Genomic DNA, 17,045 nt, shown 5'->3' with positions numbered 1-17,045 from the left:
GAGCTATAAAAGCCCTGTTAGTAATTTAAATCCAGAATATTGTTATTCAGTCCATACTATTCAGATTTTCTTAAGGCTTCTACTTCTTTAGCTGATGTATCTTTAGCTTATTGGGAAAAGAAAGAATCTAATCCTGAGTTCTAGATTCTTGGACTTACGGTAACTATGCAGACATGGATTTAGACCGACTCCACTGAACAGGGCAATTGCAAGTGATTACAAGTCACTGCGTGGCCTGTGTTGCTTCCTGATCCTCCCAAGATCTTAGCCTCCACCCCTTGAAAAATAAAAAACATGTACTTAACATCACTAGCTGCAAAATAATAAACAGTTGTCTGTGAGGCAAGGAGAATTTGCTCTGATTTCTTTAAACTGTGCCATTTAAGGAAGTGGTCCCCAACCTTTTCTGCACCAAGAACTGATTTCATGGAAGGCAATTTTTCCAAGGGCAAGGGGATAGTTTTGGGATGAAACTGTTCCACCTCAGATTGTCAGGTGATCCTGAAAATGAGCACATAACCTAGACCCCTTGCGTGAAGAGTTCACAATAGGGTTTATGCGCCTATGAGAATCTAATTCTGCCGCTGATCTGACAGGGGGCAGAGCTCAGGCATTATAATAGTGGCTTACCCACCACTCACCCACCCCTCATCTCCTGCTGTGTGGCCCGGTTCCTAACAGGCTCCAGACTGCTACCACTTCAGCAGTTACAGACATTAGGAATATTTAGTACAGAGGAAGTATGTCTCACCTAGGACTTAATAGATGTCTTCAAATATTTGAAGACCTGTCATACAGAAGATGGCTTACTTTACCTTTCTTAGGGTAAAGTAATGTCTCTACTTAAGTTCCCCCAATTGGTGTTAACTCTTGCAGTCTTATAGAGTAGATAAGGAGTTAAGGTCTTAACAGAAGTTAAGACCAACTGGGGGAATTTAAGTAGAGACAGGTTTACTTTACCCTAAGAAAGACTTACTAACAGTCAGAAGTCAGCAAGGCTATCTCAGAGCTAGAGCTCTGCTTCGTTGCAGTTTTGCAGTATTCTCTGGAATGCTCTTTATCTTCCCTAATATAGTACCACAAACACAGTTGAGTATTCTAAAAAGTAAATCTTGAATTGTGTTGAATTAACTAAGACATTCTGATTTGAAAGTTTATATGAATAGACTGTTGAATTTGAATTTAGAGAAACAGAAAGTGACTTCACAAGATAAAACAAAGATATGATGCTGAGCTAATAATGGCATAATGACAGTAAGAGAGAATACTTATGGAATGTTTGGTATGTGCCAGACACCCTGTTAAGCACGTAACCATGGGCATCTCATTTAATCCTTTTAACGACCCTGTGGAGTATATACTGTAATCTTCCCCTATTTTACAGTGGAAACAGCTCAGAGAAATTAAATGTATTTAAGCAGATATTTAAACAGTTTGGCCCTTCTTGAAGGTTTTGAGGATTTTCCCCCTTGAAGTGCCTGCCATTTCATGTGCAGTTGCCCATTAGCCAAAAAGGTTTTTTAAATTTCTCTGATTGTATGCAGCAACCCAAGTTCTTTGGCAAAGGGATACTTACTCCATAAGAATGTTTTTCTTTTTCTATTTCTTTATGGTACCTTTACTTACATCTATTGTCAGACTGGTGACCAGTTAACTGGCTTCAGTTCTGAGATGGTGCTATTCAGCCAAATGTCAATCTTGAAAGAGAGTTTCTGATTTTGTTTAAATGTTTAAAGATCAATTAGTTTATTTAAAAAATTATGGGTATAGTTCCAGAGTAAGATTATATAAATATAGAGATTTTGCTTGGCTTAAAGTGTTTGAAGATGCATAAATCAGACTGGATTGAAATTGTTTTGATTACCTCTGTTTCTCTCCTAGACCGTAAGGCCACTTTTCTTTCCTAAACACATAGAAGACACTCAGTTTAAAAGTAGTAGAATGAATGGGTAAATGCATGAGTGAGTATGTGAATGAATAAACTTACTTCAGTATCTCAAAGAATCTCTGCCTTTTGCTTGCTAATCCGATGGGTGACTTATATTATAAATGAACAGATTTCCTGCTTATTGATTTGCTTAGTCCCTGGATTTTTTTCTTAGCACAGTGCTATTAAGACTAAGGTTATGGGTTTCCTATATGACGTGGTCTAGTTTGCTTCATTACATAATATACTTATAATCCCAGCTACCTGGGTTGTAGATGTGAGATTTTGATCACACCAGGGAGCAGTATAGCTTTGAATCTCTCACAATCATGACTGTCACAGAAGTCCAGTTGGCTTTACTAATAAATTAGTAGGCTCCAGTTCATGCACTAAAGACATATTATTATGGTAATAGTGAGAAATTGTTCATAAAGCTCAGCTACTGGATTTTTGTAAAGTTCAGCATATTAAAAAATGGTTTGGAACTATTTTTTGATATTTTTAGTTAATTATATTATAGTCTGAAACAGTTTTATAACTCATTCTGATTTTAATTAAGTACGTTTATTTACATCAGCCACTGAGAATTTTTATGTAATTGATTATTCATTTAGTGACACTGAGAAGGTATTTCCAATTTATCAGCATTTTGAATAGAGAAACAACTCTTCATGTGTTTATTGAAGAGCTAGGGAAATGAAAATGAAGACACTTGTTTCGTCTACTTTATTTCCTGTAGGATTTAAATCTCAGTCTCGAATTACTTAATCAGCGCATTCAAGTACTGTTTCTATGGGGTAGGTTGTGAGTGACGTTGGTGATCATGACTACACAACTTTCAAATAGTCTGCTCGAAGGCTGAACACAGCAACAACCGACCTTTTCCCCCTGGATGTAGAATACCACATTGTCCAGCAGTTGTATTAGTAATTGTAAGAGATGCCCCAGATAGTTCCCTTTATGGTTAAGTTTTGTCTTGATTTGAAATCAAGCTCTGGTTACTCTGTATTTATGATTCCTTCTAATTTCCTGTTTTCTAATGGCATGGAGTTTTGTCTAAAAAAATTCTGATTTTTACCCCTTTAGGGTAAAGTAGACCATGAAACTAATTCCATGATAGTTAGCTTCATACTTAGTTGTGATTTTAATAAGTACAAAACCATGTCCCTTGACAGATAGAAGGGAAATGCGTGGAAACACTGTAAATATTACCCAGAACTTGGTTTAGGTCATCAAGTGCAACCCAACTTTCTCCATTAGGCATTTTAGAAGACACTGTTGCCTGTGTCTTCCGAATTTACATTAATTAAGGGAATGTATTATTATAGAGACACATAAACAGGAGCTTTGAAACTTAAAAGCGCACACATGGTGGAAATATGGCCTGATCCCTTTAACCAGAATTTACATCCCAAACTGACTGAGCATGAGACACTAAAATCATTTGAAACCCTCTCATTAAATATTTAATCTGGTTTTTCTCTGTCTCTTTTATTCCCATGGTGACTCAGCATACAGTCAGGATTTCTTGACTGGTCACAATAGATTTACTTTAAAAATACCTCTGTAAAAGGCCACAGTGCTTCTGAATGGGTCATTGAATCCAACCACATAGATCAGTTGATAGATTGCTCAGTGTATATGTGGTTGTATTAACTATGCTCTTTGTTCTTCCTCTCTCTCCTTTCTCAGAGGTTCTAGGGGTAAGATCACAACCCTCTAGGAATAGGGACTCTGGCCAGGGCCTACCCATTGTACTATTTATCATAGCACACCATCCAGAAAGCTGTTTTGGTATGTCTGGCACCTTCATAAGATTGCAAACTGGAGCACAGAAACCAGGCCTTTCTCAGTGCTATTCATTCGACAGATGTAGATCCTGTACCTCCAGAGTGCCAAGCACCGTAGTAGGCACTGGGATTAGTGCAAACACGATTATTAGGATGTGGTCCCTGCTCTCAAAAAAACTGTGTTTATGAGGAAAGAAGTAAATGTGACAAGCATACTAGCAACATTTCAAGTGCAATAAGGACCATCTCAGTAAAACCCTGTGACAAAGACTATTAGCATTTCCTTTTTGTCAACGGAAAATCTGAGACCTTACAATATTATTTAATTTTACACAGACAGTAACAAGGTAGTTTGAACACATGCACTTCAACTTTAGAGTCTGAACTCTTAGGCAGTGTACTATATAGCCTAGAGGTAGTAATAAATTAATGTATTATAAAATCACAAGGCAGGAAAGACCTAATCTCTTTCCTTGGGAGACAAGGTGAAGTTACTAGAAAGCTTTTACAGAGTTACATGTAGGATTGTACGGGGCAAAGAGAAGGAAGGAGAGTCTAGGAAAGAGGAAATGGCTTGGGGAAAGCACAGAGCTGGCAAAGTGGGGCTTGAGACTTAGCATTTTAGGACCAGGCTGAAGGATGGTATATGGGATTTGTGGAAAGTGAAGTAAACTAGTTAGGCAGAAGTTATGGATGAGGTAAAAAAAAATTGAACATCTGTAATGCCAGCACTTTGGAAGGCTGAGGCGGGTGGATCACGAGGTCAAAAGATCGAGACCATCCTGGTCAACATGGTGAAACCCCGTCTCTACTAAAAATACAAAAAATTAGCTGGGCATGGTGGCTCGTGCCTGTAATCCCAGCTACTCAGGAGGCTGGGGCAGGAGAATTGCCTGAACCCAGGAGGCGGAGGTTGCGGTGAGCCGAGATCGCGCCATTGCACTCCAGCCTAGGTAACAAGAGTGAAACTCCGTCTCAAAAAAAAAAAAAATTGAACTCTATCCTAAAATAATATACTAAGTCTTTAAACAATTTTAATCAGAGGAAGCCTAATTAGATTTTTTTTAAATTCTGATGACCTAAAGAAAAAAAATTGATCAGCCAGAATTGATAAGATTGGTAATTTCTTCAAGGAAAAGCAGCCAGTCTTAGAGGAACCCCAGATTTCTGATTTGAGTGACACTGTTGTCCTAGAAGCATTATAATTTCATTATAACCCTTTTAAAAAATAATCTTCCAACATGTATTAAGAGTCTTAAAAATGTTCATACATTTATGCTAATAATTTCATGTCTGGGAACTGGCTTAAGCAAATAATACAAATACAAGATATATACCGTTTGATCAGCGTTTATGATAGTTCAGAGTGCTTAAAACATATTAGTGAAATTGAATAAATAAATGATTGACAGCTTGGTAGAAAATAGTAGAAACATTGGAAACAGTACACTTAAATATAATGTTAATGTACATTTACTAGTTATGAATCCAATTGTGGTTCTGAAAATTATATAATTACATGTAAAAATGTATTGTAACTTAAAAAAAAAAGCAGAATAGGAAAATATACTTAGACCTATGTTTAAATAAACAAACTTGAAGTAAATACATCAAATCATAGTGGTGGGCCAGGTGCGGTGGCTCACACCTGTAATCCCAGCACTTTGGGAGCCCAAGGCAGGCAGATCACTTGAGCCCAGCCTGGGCAACATAGCGAAATCCACTCTCTACATAAAATACAAAAATTAGCTGGGCATGTTAGTGCGTGCCTGTAGTCCCAGCTACTTAGGAGGCTGATGTGGGAGATTCTCAGGCCTAGGCAGAGGGATTATCCTTCTGTACTCTATTTCTTCAGTATTCAATATACTTAGTTCATTTTCATGATGGAAAGAGATTAAAAACTTTGAGACTGTTCATTTTGGACTGTTAGAAATATCTGAAACGTCAAAATGACAATAAACAGTAAACAATTGGAAATAGGCTTAGAATTAAACTCTGGGTTTATACACTGGAAACATTCAATAAATGTTAACTGAATTGAAGCTCTATCCATTTTTCTTCCCCTTGGGTCAGGATCCCAGAATCCTAATTAAATGTATTCGAATATTAGAAGTTTTACCATTATTTGAATATATTAATGGGAAACAAAAACTTCTTTCCCAACACAAAGAAACATTGATTTATTTCCTTAATACTTATATTATTTTTCTTATGTGGCAATTCTTGTTCAAGGGCCAAGGGTCTGCTGTCACTGCTTTTAAATATTTTAGGTAGTTACTTTTTTATTTTTATTTTTTTTGTCAGGTCTCACTCTGCCACCTGGACTGGAGTGTATGCTCACAGCTTACTGTAGCCTCGAACTCTTTGGTTCAAGAGATCCTCCCACTTCAGCCTCCCTAATAGCTGGGACCACAGGTGTGCACCACCATGCCTGGCTAACTTTTGTATTTTTTCTAGAGATGGAGTTTCCCCACATTCCCCAAGTTGGTCTCAAACTCTTAGGTTCAGCAATCTGCCCACCTCAGCCTGCCAAAGTGCTGGGATTACAGGCAAGAGCCACTATGCCAAGCCTGCTTTCACATTTTTAATGAAATAGAATCCAGAGGTGTATTTAACCTAGTAAATTTTTTTTTTTTCTAATAAAGACAAGGTTTTACTATGTTGCCTATGCTAGTCTTAAACGCCTGATCTCAAGTGATCCTCCTGCCTTGGCCTCTCAGAATGCTAGGATTATAGGTGTGAGCCACCACACCTGGTCTCACTTACTGAATTTTGATGGACTTTTGACAGTCCAGATATTTTCTAATTAAAGAATTTCTCTTCATTAGTCTAGTAATGCGTATGCTAACTGGGCCATGCCAGGTGCATTTTGGTTTAAAGATTGCTTCTTTGAGAGTCCAGAGTAGTATTTTGAAGAAAAGATTGTTTCTTGTTGTTACTGTAATAAACTGGAAACATATTCAAAGTGGGGGTAACATGAGGTGCTCCCTCTGCTGTTCCCATACCATGAGGACAGGAACTGTGTCCCCAGGATTCAGACTAGGACTTGATGTTTTATCTGGGTCAAGCATCTGTGAATACAGGAATGTGTGAATTCGTGTTTCACAAATTAGTTACATAAACTAGTGCTTCTCAGAGCATAGTGAAGTTCCTTAGCAATCTTGGCAAACTAGTGGTGGGAAGAAAATCATTAATTTCTACATTATTTACTGGATGATGGGAGGGTTGGACTGTCATTCAAAGTGAACAGACAGGCAGAAACTTTGGTGCTGTGTCATGAGGAAAGCCAAGGGTCTACCTACGGAAAGGAACTCCACACCAACTTTTCACAAGATCTAGAATTCCCACTGGAGCCCTTCCCTCGAGAGCCTGTTGCCTGAGTTACATATACTTTATCATGTGAACTTGAGGAATTATCCCTTTCTGAAGGGATGTTTCATCAGTTCATTTAATAGCACTGGTAGTAGGACCCCCTGAGGAAATGGAAGGTAGGAAGATGGGTTTAATATACATACATGGCAAAGGAATATGGATATAAGAAAAGCCCAAGGCCTGGAGCATAATCCTTGAGGGCTCTTTGGAATCCGGGAATTCCAAAGAGGAATTAAAAGCCTGAAGGAATCTAAAGGCCAGGGCAGTGTGGAAGGACCACAAAGTCAAATCAGGCCCGTCCTACAGGGAAGTCAATAGAATAAATGTCAAAAGAGACCACAAGAAAGGGCAATGTGATATGGCCTTTCACTCAAGGGAGTTGCCATGACAAACAGTGTCTGGAAAAAGAAATAATGATAATTATGGCCTAGTCACTGTGTTAGGAACCATTCTAAATGCTATGCATGAATCATTAACGCTTACAAAAACCTTATGAGATAAGTACAATGCCTATATTCGTTTTGCAGGTCAGGAAACTGAGACATAGGCAGATCCAAAGTCCCTGAGACTTCAGACCAGGCGTTCTAACTCCATAGTCATTAGACCTAAGCATTATGTTATACGGCCTGATGACAAGCTTTACGTATTTCAGGGCTTCTGGGAAAGACAAAAGAAAAACTAAGTGTATGCCAGGCAGAGCACAGTCTGTCTGTGATGCCAGATTTCTTCTACCTCATTATCTGAAGTCTTAGAAAATACAGAACATACTATGAATTGTCAGCACGTGGACACATAGAGGGGAACAACACACTTGGGGTCCTATTGGAGGATGGAGGCTGGGAGGAGGGAGAAGATCAGGAAAAATAACGCGTATAGGCTTAATACCTGGGTGGCAAAATAATCTGTACAACAAACTCCCATGACACAAGTTTACCTGTACTACAGATGTTTACATGTGCCCCTGAACTTAAAATAAAAGTTAAATTTTAAAAAATCATCTTGTTCTAAGATACTTGGCCTAAGATAACTTTGAGGACCCATATAACCCAAACCTAAATCTTTTATCTGACCCAGAATATTTTCTTAGGTTAAGGTTTCTTGAATGTAAGAGATTTTCTGTGGTGGTGTTATTGTTCTGAAGTCTTAGCCAAGAAATATTTTCTTCTTTTTCTTTTTTTGAGACAGGATCTCACTCTGTCACCAAGGCTGGAGTGCAGTGGTGCAATCTCGGCTCACTGCAACCTCTGCCTCCTGGGCTCAAGCAATTCTCATGCCTCAGCTCCCTGAGTAGCTGGGATTACCGGTGTGTGCCGCCACACCTGGCTAATTTTTGCATTTTCAGTAGACACAGGGTTTCACTATGTTATCCAGGCTGGTCTTGAACTCCTGGCCTCAAGTGACCTGCCTATCTTGGCCTCCCAAAGTTACAGGCATGAGCCAACATGACCAGCCGTATTTTCTTTTTAGACTTGCTACCTGAAATGTGGGTAGCTGAGCAGACTTTCTCAGTGGCCTTTGATCCCATTAGAGAGTTCTAAATGGTTTGCCTAGATCCTTGAATGAAACCTGATATTAAAATAACACCAAGTGGAAGCCGTAGGAGATTTGTATTGTAATATATGCCTTCTCAATAATCAAGATGCAGGGAAAATGAAAAGAGTTTCTGTTGATTTCATTTTTTTACTTGTGACTTTCCTTTCACTCTTGAGTGATTCATAACCCACATCTTCCAATATCAGGGACACAGCAAGACAAAAAAATCCCTAACTCCAAGTTGGGATTTTAGAAGCTGTCATAGCTTAGTAAACAGCAGCACTCTCTTAGATACTCCAAGAAAATTCAGTGACAAATACTGCTAATGAATTTTAATTCCTCAAAGTTCGGGTACTGCTCTGATGTCATCTTCCCACACTATTTTATCTTTCATGAGTCTTCAATCCATCATATTTGGCTTTTGTTGAGGCCTGACCCAATGACCTTATCTTTACAGATGGACTTGGGCCAGGACTGGGACCCTCTTTAAATTCCCTATTCTTGGTGCTCACTTGCTCAGGCACCACACAGGACACCAAGGGGTTGCAGAACTGATAAAGATATGGCCCTTATCCCTAAGACTGACAGTCCAGTGAGAGGTGCATACATGGACCAGTGGCTGTTATTGTCTCAAACTGTGGATTAAACTGTGCTATACATTTTCCATAGCTGACTACATAATGAACTCAAAGCAGGAAAAAAAGGGCATTTGGATATATGACTTTCTTTAAAATAACTTACAGCTTTTGCTGAAAACAATATTTAACTACTCTTCTATCAAACTCTCAGAATTAGCCTAGGGAAGGGTATTTTAAATGCCGTTTTTTACCAACTGGATAGAAGAATGAAACTCTCCATGTTTTTGTCTTCATTGAAAATAATAATAAATGCAGAGGTAAAAGTTTGTGGACCCTGAGTGGACTTACCATTGTACTGCTTTGAAAGTGCTTTCTTACCAGGCTCACTGGCTTACATCTATATCCCAGCACTTCAGGATACTGAGGCCTGCAGATCACTGAGTTTGAGACTGGGCAATATGGTGAAACCCCATCTCTACAAAATATGTAAAAACCAGTTGGGCTTGATTGCACGCCCCTGTGATCTCAGCTGCTCAGGAGGCTGAGGTGGGAGGATTGCCTGAACCTAGGAGTTTAAGGCTACAGTGAGCTGTGAGCATGCCACTGCACTGCAGCCTGGGTGACAGAGCAAGACTTTGTCTCCAGAACCAAAAAAAGTGCTTTCTTAAAATTAAACTTGCAGTCAGTCACATTGTAACTTTGGACAGAGGAAGTTAATATCCCCTTTGGTTTCTTAGTTAACTTATTGAGAATCACACTGTAAAATTTCTTCCTGATGATACCAAGATAGGAGACTGGATGATCTAGTTCATGCTTAATGGTCCTTAGTTCTACAGCTCAACTTTTAAGCAAGCATGATGCTTCACCCTTCTTATTTTCTCTCTCTTTTTGCTAAAGTCTGTTTGGGTGGTGGGGGAGCCATTCACCCAAGGTTGTCACTTGTTTGCTCTGTTTATCCTGTGGGGACCATCTGTATACAATATCTAGGGTATTTTAAATACAAAGGTCCATTGCATTCAAGATGTTTATTACAGAGCCTTACTGTCTTTATATTGTGTTAGATACATTTCTCTATTTTCAGTCAGTAGACTTTTAAAGATGTAAATAATTTTAAAATATTCTTTCTTCTTTTTAATTACAGAGCAAAGAGATTGCATTCCAACTTCATGAGGATTTAATGAAGGTTCTTAATGAGCTTTATACGGTAAGCACATATTCTTTCTTCTTTTCTAGAATTCTTGTGTTAGAATTCTGGTTTGTAAAACCACTGCTCATTGTAGTATTCATTCCAAGCCAGAGTGACAGTAGACCCTCATCTGGTTGAAATACAGGAAAAAGTGGATAGGGGTACACAGCTACATTCCTTTGCCACTCCCTCTCAATTTGGAGAAACCGTACTCAGATAAATTATCTATCTATCTGTCTGCACATGTATATACACAATTAGCACACTTTGGGAAACTAAAGTATAGATGTCTCCATAAGACATGCTTTTAACTGGATTGTATGTGATCTATACATGTATTGAATTCAAGAATATTTTGTTTAAAATTGATGCCATTGTGGCCAGGGGTGGTGTAATCCCAGCACTTCGGGAGGCTGAGGCATATCAGTTACTTGAGGTCAGGAGTTTGAGACCAGCCTGGCCAATGTGGTGAAACCCCATCTCTATTAAAAATGCAAAAATTAGCTGGGCATGGTGGCATCCTCCTGTAATCCCAGCTATTTGGGAGGCTGAGGTATGTTGAATCCAGGAGGCGGAGGTTGCATTGAGCCAAGATTGCACCACTGCACTCCAGCCTAGGCAACAGAGTGAGACTCTGTGTCCAAAAAAAAAAAAAATGTTGCTATTGTGGAACTTGAGCAATTTAGTTTGCTTTATTCTGGTACTTTTTTTTCTACATTTTAGTTCAATTAATTGTTTGGTTAATGACATTTTGAAATTACTTTTGAAAGATATCTCTTTTTTTGCAATAATTTGCATTTTTGACTTACATTTTATTTAGGGTACTTCATATAAGAATTAAATAATTTTAAATACTTTATTAAAAACAATGAAAACTAATGATGTTGCAAGTTGGAATTAGTAATATACTCGTAAATATTTTTTCAAACTTGATCAAATTATTAAATACAAATTTCTTTTGGGGGATATTTTAGTTTAAGAGAATAAAATAACATAATAAATGTGTAACATTAATTTGTACTAATGAAAGATATTTGAATTTTTATTGCACAATATTATTTGATTTTTTTTTTTTTTTTTTTTTTTTTTGAGAAGGAGGCTTGTTTTGTCACCCAGGCGGGAGTACAGTGACGCAATCTCCATCACTGCAACCTCCGCCTCCCAGGTTCAAACAATTCTCCTACCTCAGCCTCCCAAGTAGCTGGGATTACAGGCATGCAGTAGCATGCCTGGCAAATTTTTTTGTATTTTTATTAGAGATGGGGTTTTGCCGTGTTGGTCAGGCTGGCCTCAAGCTCCTGACCTCATGTGGTCTGCCCGCTTCAGCCTCCTAAAGTGCTGGGATTACAGACATGAGCCACCGTGCCCATCCTAAATTTTTTTATAGGCAGACTAAACCTGAAACTTGAGAACATGTTTCTTGATTCACCAATTTCATTTGTTCCTAAAAAGCCATGTGTGTAAAATACAGTTTTGTAAATTAAATTTTTAATGCTCCTTCCTTTGATACTTACTAATTAAAGAAAATTGTAAATTAAACTTTTATAAAATGACTCTTTATAAAATAAACTTTCTAATTTTTTTTTCTTTTTTGAGATGGAGTCTCACTCTGTTGCCCAGGCTGGAATGCAGTGGTGTGATCTTGGCTCACTGCAACCTCCGCCTCCCAGGTTCAAGCAATTCTCCTGCCTCAGCCTCCTTAGCAGCTGAGATTACAGGCACCCACCACCATGCTCGTCTAATTTTTGTATTTTTAGTAGGGACAAGGTTTTACCATGTTAGTCAGGCTGGTCTCAAACTCCTGACCTCGTGATCCTGCCGCCTTGGTCTCCCAAAGTGCTGTCATTATAGGTGTGAACCACCATGCCCAGCTACTTTCTAATTTTTGTATGAGTGTGATAAATCTATATTTTTATAAAGCATATTTACTACCTCTGTACGTATAAATTGAATTGGCAGTTTCTGTGTGTTAGTTCCTGCTTCAGAAACTTTTGACTCCCTATGAAAGCCTCAGGTTAAGAGATTACATCTATATACCAAATGCCTAATAAAACTGATTTTTACATGATAAAGGCCAATTTCTAGCTCATGCCTTATGCGATTTGTTAATTTCTGATACCCTAAGGTAGCAACCATTTCTAGAAGCCCTATAATTTACAAGTTAAATGACCACTGTACACCTGAGACTTCCAAAGAGGAACAAGCAGAAATTCTGCATTGTTTTCCATCGAACACTTTTAAGGACTTTGTGGCACTTTCCTTGTGGTTCCTTTTGCTTAGATCTTATTTTACTCAGAAATACAAATCATTTCCTAATATCTTAAAAAAGTAAGTCTGCTGGTTGTTACACTATCATGGATTAGAGCCTGTTGATTATGGTCTGAAACTAGTAGTAGTAATAATACAGGCAACAGTGGCAAAGATGAACTTGACCAGCAAATACAAAAAAAGTCAATAGAATGCCCTAAAAATTTTATCTCAGTGAAAGATATGTATGTATGTGTGTGTGTGTGTGTGTGTGTGTGTGTGTGTGTATACACACACACACACACGCAATGAAATTTCTCCTAGATCCAGCCTATCGATTGCACCTAGACATTTTGCAGACTCTGTAGCTTCAAGTAAGCAAGCTGACACCTCAAAACTCATCGATTTCAGCCTTAAAGAGCCAAGTTCTACCAAAGGCCACCAGGGTTGGAGTGACCCTGTCAGAGTCATTTAAGCTCTCAGAATTGGTTGAGGAATTAAGGGATGGGGGAGACAGGTAATGAGGTTTTAATTATGTCATCTGTAGATCACTTTGAGCTCCTGGGAAAAAAAATTACTTTAATCAGAGAGCATGTTCAGCAAGGCCAGAGGTCACGTTCTGTGGGGAGAGAACTTCATATCACTCATGCATACACACACTTTCTCTCCCTTTTTATTCTAAAAGGAGATGGTATTTGGTCTCTTTTGCACTTTATCTTCAGATAGACAAACTGTCTTGTTCAAATAAAATCTATCCATTCTATTAATACTTCTTCAGTTTACATTAGAGAAGGGGCAAGATGAGGCATATTTGAACAGTGAACCAACACTGGAGGAATGTGGGTTAGGGTCCACTTTCAACCACTCACTGGTATTTTGGTCATGAACAAATAACCTAGTTGCATTCGCAGAATTTTGTACAACTGATGATGTAATAGCGATTGCTGAAGTAGCAGGTATAAAATACATAGCCTCGGGGACTTGAGGATACTTTTTAATTGTCTTTTCTGGCAAATATTCACTCCTCACTTGCTCTCAAACCTTGACACTCCTTTGGGTTGAAAGCACTTGAGAAGCATACTAGCTTCCATATGCCAGTGGCGTACTTAAATTACAGTCAACCTTAGTGGTGGGTGACAACCTTATGTGTGGACTTCCTTACCCCAGAATATTGTTACCACAGCAATTGTTGATTATTTCAAACATTTTATCAGAAGGCTTTGTCTAAAATAAAATACATATGCCCAGGAAGAATAGAGAGAGATACCTTATGGTCATTTATATGTTAGAATGAACTGAGTTTCGCTAGCCCAGATTGTGTGGATGATGGGGTAGATATGATATCATATGACGATATGATAGATATATAATACAATAGAGTACAGGTTGTGTGGATGTGGCACAAAGCCCTGGATTTACAAGCAGGAGACATGATGGTGACATTAGAGTGGCTACTGAAAGAGGAGGAAAGGCTTTGAAGACTTGCAGCTCCTTTTCTATATTTTTGCTCAGTCTTGCCTTTATTTGCTGGAAAAAAAAAGGCCTCAATGGTTTTGAACCTCTATTTGAATTCTAAGGCCACTACAAAGGATAGCCAGATTAAGATTAGTTTAGTCGTCTCTGGGTGCAGTGGCTTATGCCTGTAATCCCAGCACTTTGGGAGGCCAAGGTGGGTGGATCACCTGAGGTCAGGAGTTTGAGACCAGCCTGGCCAACATGGTGAAACCCCATCTCTACTAAAAATACAAAAATTAGCCAGGCATGGTGGTAGACACCTGTAATCCCAGCTACTCGGGAGGCTGAGGCAGGAGAGTCGCTTAAACCCGGGAGGCAGAGGTTGCAGTGAGCCAAGATTGCACCACTACACTCCAGCTTGGGTGACAAGAGTGAGACTCCATCTCAAAAAAGAAAAGAAAAGAAAGATGATTAGTTCAGCCTTGAAGAACAAAGGTTCTCAAAATAATGGCATAAACCAAATAAATGTTTATATTCTCTCTCACATTAAAAAAAGACCAAAGACTGACAGTGCAGGCCTGGTATGGAGGTGACATAAAGCCATCCAAGACCCAAACTCCTCCTCCTGCTTTGTTCAGATAAACCCCATCTTAACGTTAGTCCTTAGAATTCAAAATGGTTGCTAGGACTGCAGCCATTATATCTGCAGAATGGAAAAAGGGAAGAAGGACCTTGACTCTTAAGGAGACTCCATGAAAGTGTCACACAAGACTTTATGTACATCTCATTGGCCAGAACTTAGAATATGCTCCCACCAGACTGCAAGGAAGTCTGTGAATTACAGTCCTGTAGCTAGTCAGGTCATTGCTAACCAGTTTTTTTTTTAATGGGATTCTGTTAATTTGAAAGGGAAGGGAGTTATTTGTAGCTAACTAGCTATGCCTGCCAGAGTAGCTAACATTTACCATGAGCTTATTATGTTTGTGCTAGTTATTGTGCTAAGCATATTATTTGCATTATCTCATGTAATCCTCACAATACCTCTATGAGGTAGTTATCCTCATCATCCTCATTTGACTGACGAGGACACTAAGGCTCAGAGAGACTTGCCCCAGAGTGCACAGTAAGGTGAGATCTCAAGTCCAGGACTGGCTGCAGAGCCTCTGCCCTTTACAGTCATTTTATCTCTTGCTGTAGTTGTAGGGAACTATTTTCTAAATAAGATCTCTAAATGTTAATGCCTCCCCCACAACACAGAGAACATAAGCAATTTATCTCCAGCTCATTTATAGTTTTAGAATCAATGGCATTAATGTTGCTTTAACAAAATGTAGGTGACAAATTGAACATGTGGCTCAATGGCAACCCGTACTTCTTAAGACGTATGTTTCAATGATGTAACAGGTGGAATTCATTGGCTAAAAGTGAAAGGGTGGACCAGGGTCCCCAGAATCCCTTTCTTAGCCTAATTTGCTCTTTCTTTTTGAGTTAAACATTTGAAAGCAAGCTAAAGGATAGAATTAGCAAGTTTGGGAGTAGGGTTAAGAAACCCAGGGACAGTGTTGTGCTGTCATGAAACAAAAGTAGCTGGACTGGCAGTCAACGATCTTGTATCTGAATCCCAGTATCATTAATTGTTGGTTGTGTGGCACTGGGAAATCATTTAGCTTCTCTGGGCACTTATATTAGTCTGAGTTCTCCATAGATACAGAACCAACAGGAGGGGTGGGTGGATGGCTGGCTGTATGTGTGTGTGCATGTGCAAAGTGATTTACTGTAGGAGTTGGGTCACACAGTTGTGGAAGATGAGAAGTCCCAAGATCTGCAGTCAGCAAGCTGGAGATCCCACCAGGAGGGCTAATCGTATAGTTCTAGTCTGAGTTCAGGCCTGAGAATCAGGAAAGCCAATGGTGTAAGTTCCAGTTCAACTTCAAGTCTCAAGGCAGGAAAAGACCAATGTTCCAGCTCAAAGACCATCACACAGAGAGAGTGAATTATCTCTTATTCAGCCTCTTTGTTCAATGCAGGTCATCAGTGGATTGGATAAGACCCGCCTAGACTGGGGAGGGCAATCTGCTTTACCCAGACTATTGACTCATATGTTAAACTCATCCAGAAACACTCACACACACCCAGAATAAAGTTTGACCAAATATCTGGGCACTCCACAGCCCAGTCAAGTTGACACATAAAGTTAATTATTATGGCATCTGACAAGGCACAAGGGTATAATAGGGAAGGGTCAATGCTTAAATCACAGCTCTGCCCCTTTCTGGTGTGTGTGACTCTGTGCCTTAGTTTTCTCATCTGTAAAATGGAGATCAAAATAATACCTCTTAGAGTTGTTAAAAACAATGAATGTTCTGAAGACAAATGGAAACATTTTGCATGCTTGCTATGCTGGGCACTATGAGATGTGCTGGGGATATAGCTGTGAATAAAAACAGACCAAGTGCTTCCTCTCAAGGCATTTACATTCCAGTGAATAGAGAAAGAGGAGCCATAAATAAATGTATCATATGGCAGGTGTAAGAGCCACAAGGAAAAAGACAGCTGAGTTGATATAGGTAAAGCATTCAGAACAGTGCCTGTGACACAGTTAATGTTTAAAAAACATTAGTAGTTGGCATTAGCCTTCTCGTCATCACCTTCCTTATCGTCAGTAGAATGGGGATGGACCCAGCTTCATGTCAGCCTCACAGAGTAAAAGCAGATATTAGGAATGATTTTAACAGTAATTACAGATGGTTTTTTACATATATATGATTTTGTCTTATGATAAATCTATGTTACTTTTGTACCAAAAAAAAAAAAAAAGTAAGGTAACTTTCCTAAGAAACTACATCAATAGTAAATGCTAACGGCTGTAATTGGGGAAGTGGAGAAGTGAAGGGCAAAAACAGAGAAAAATGGTGACACAAAGGTTAGAGATAACATTCAAAACAAAATGTGCCTTC

General features: G+C 38.9%; 1 protein-coding gene across 3 annotated transcripts in view; it reads left to right on the top strand.

Moving 5' to 3' along the window:
* SRGAP1 (SLIT-ROBO Rho GTPase activating protein 1) overlaps positions 1 to 17,045 on the top strand; it is a 320,796-nt gene that overhangs the window by 165,880 nt on the left and 137,871 nt on the right. For all 3 annotated transcript variants that reach the window (XM_032288591.1, XM_032288590.1, XM_032288592.1), the window contains exon 4: positions 10,342 to 10,404. In XM_032288591.1, coding sequence (XP_032144482.1) covers positions 10,342 to 10,404 — 63 coding nt within the window. The remainder of the gene's footprint in view (positions 1 to 10,341; positions 10,405 to 17,045) is intronic.

The sequence above is a fragment of the Sapajus apella genome, unplaced genomic scaffold, assembly GCF_009761245.1.
Source record: "Sapajus apella isolate SASKATOON/1434 unplaced genomic scaffold, GSC_monkey_1.0 scaffold2, whole genome shotgun sequence".
In the NCBI taxonomy this organism is placed as follows: Eukaryota; Metazoa; Chordata; class Mammalia; order Primates; family Cebidae; genus Sapajus; species Sapajus apella.
The sequence above is the reverse complement of the archived record's forward strand: the minus strand, read 5'-3'. Positions and strand labels throughout refer to the sequence as shown.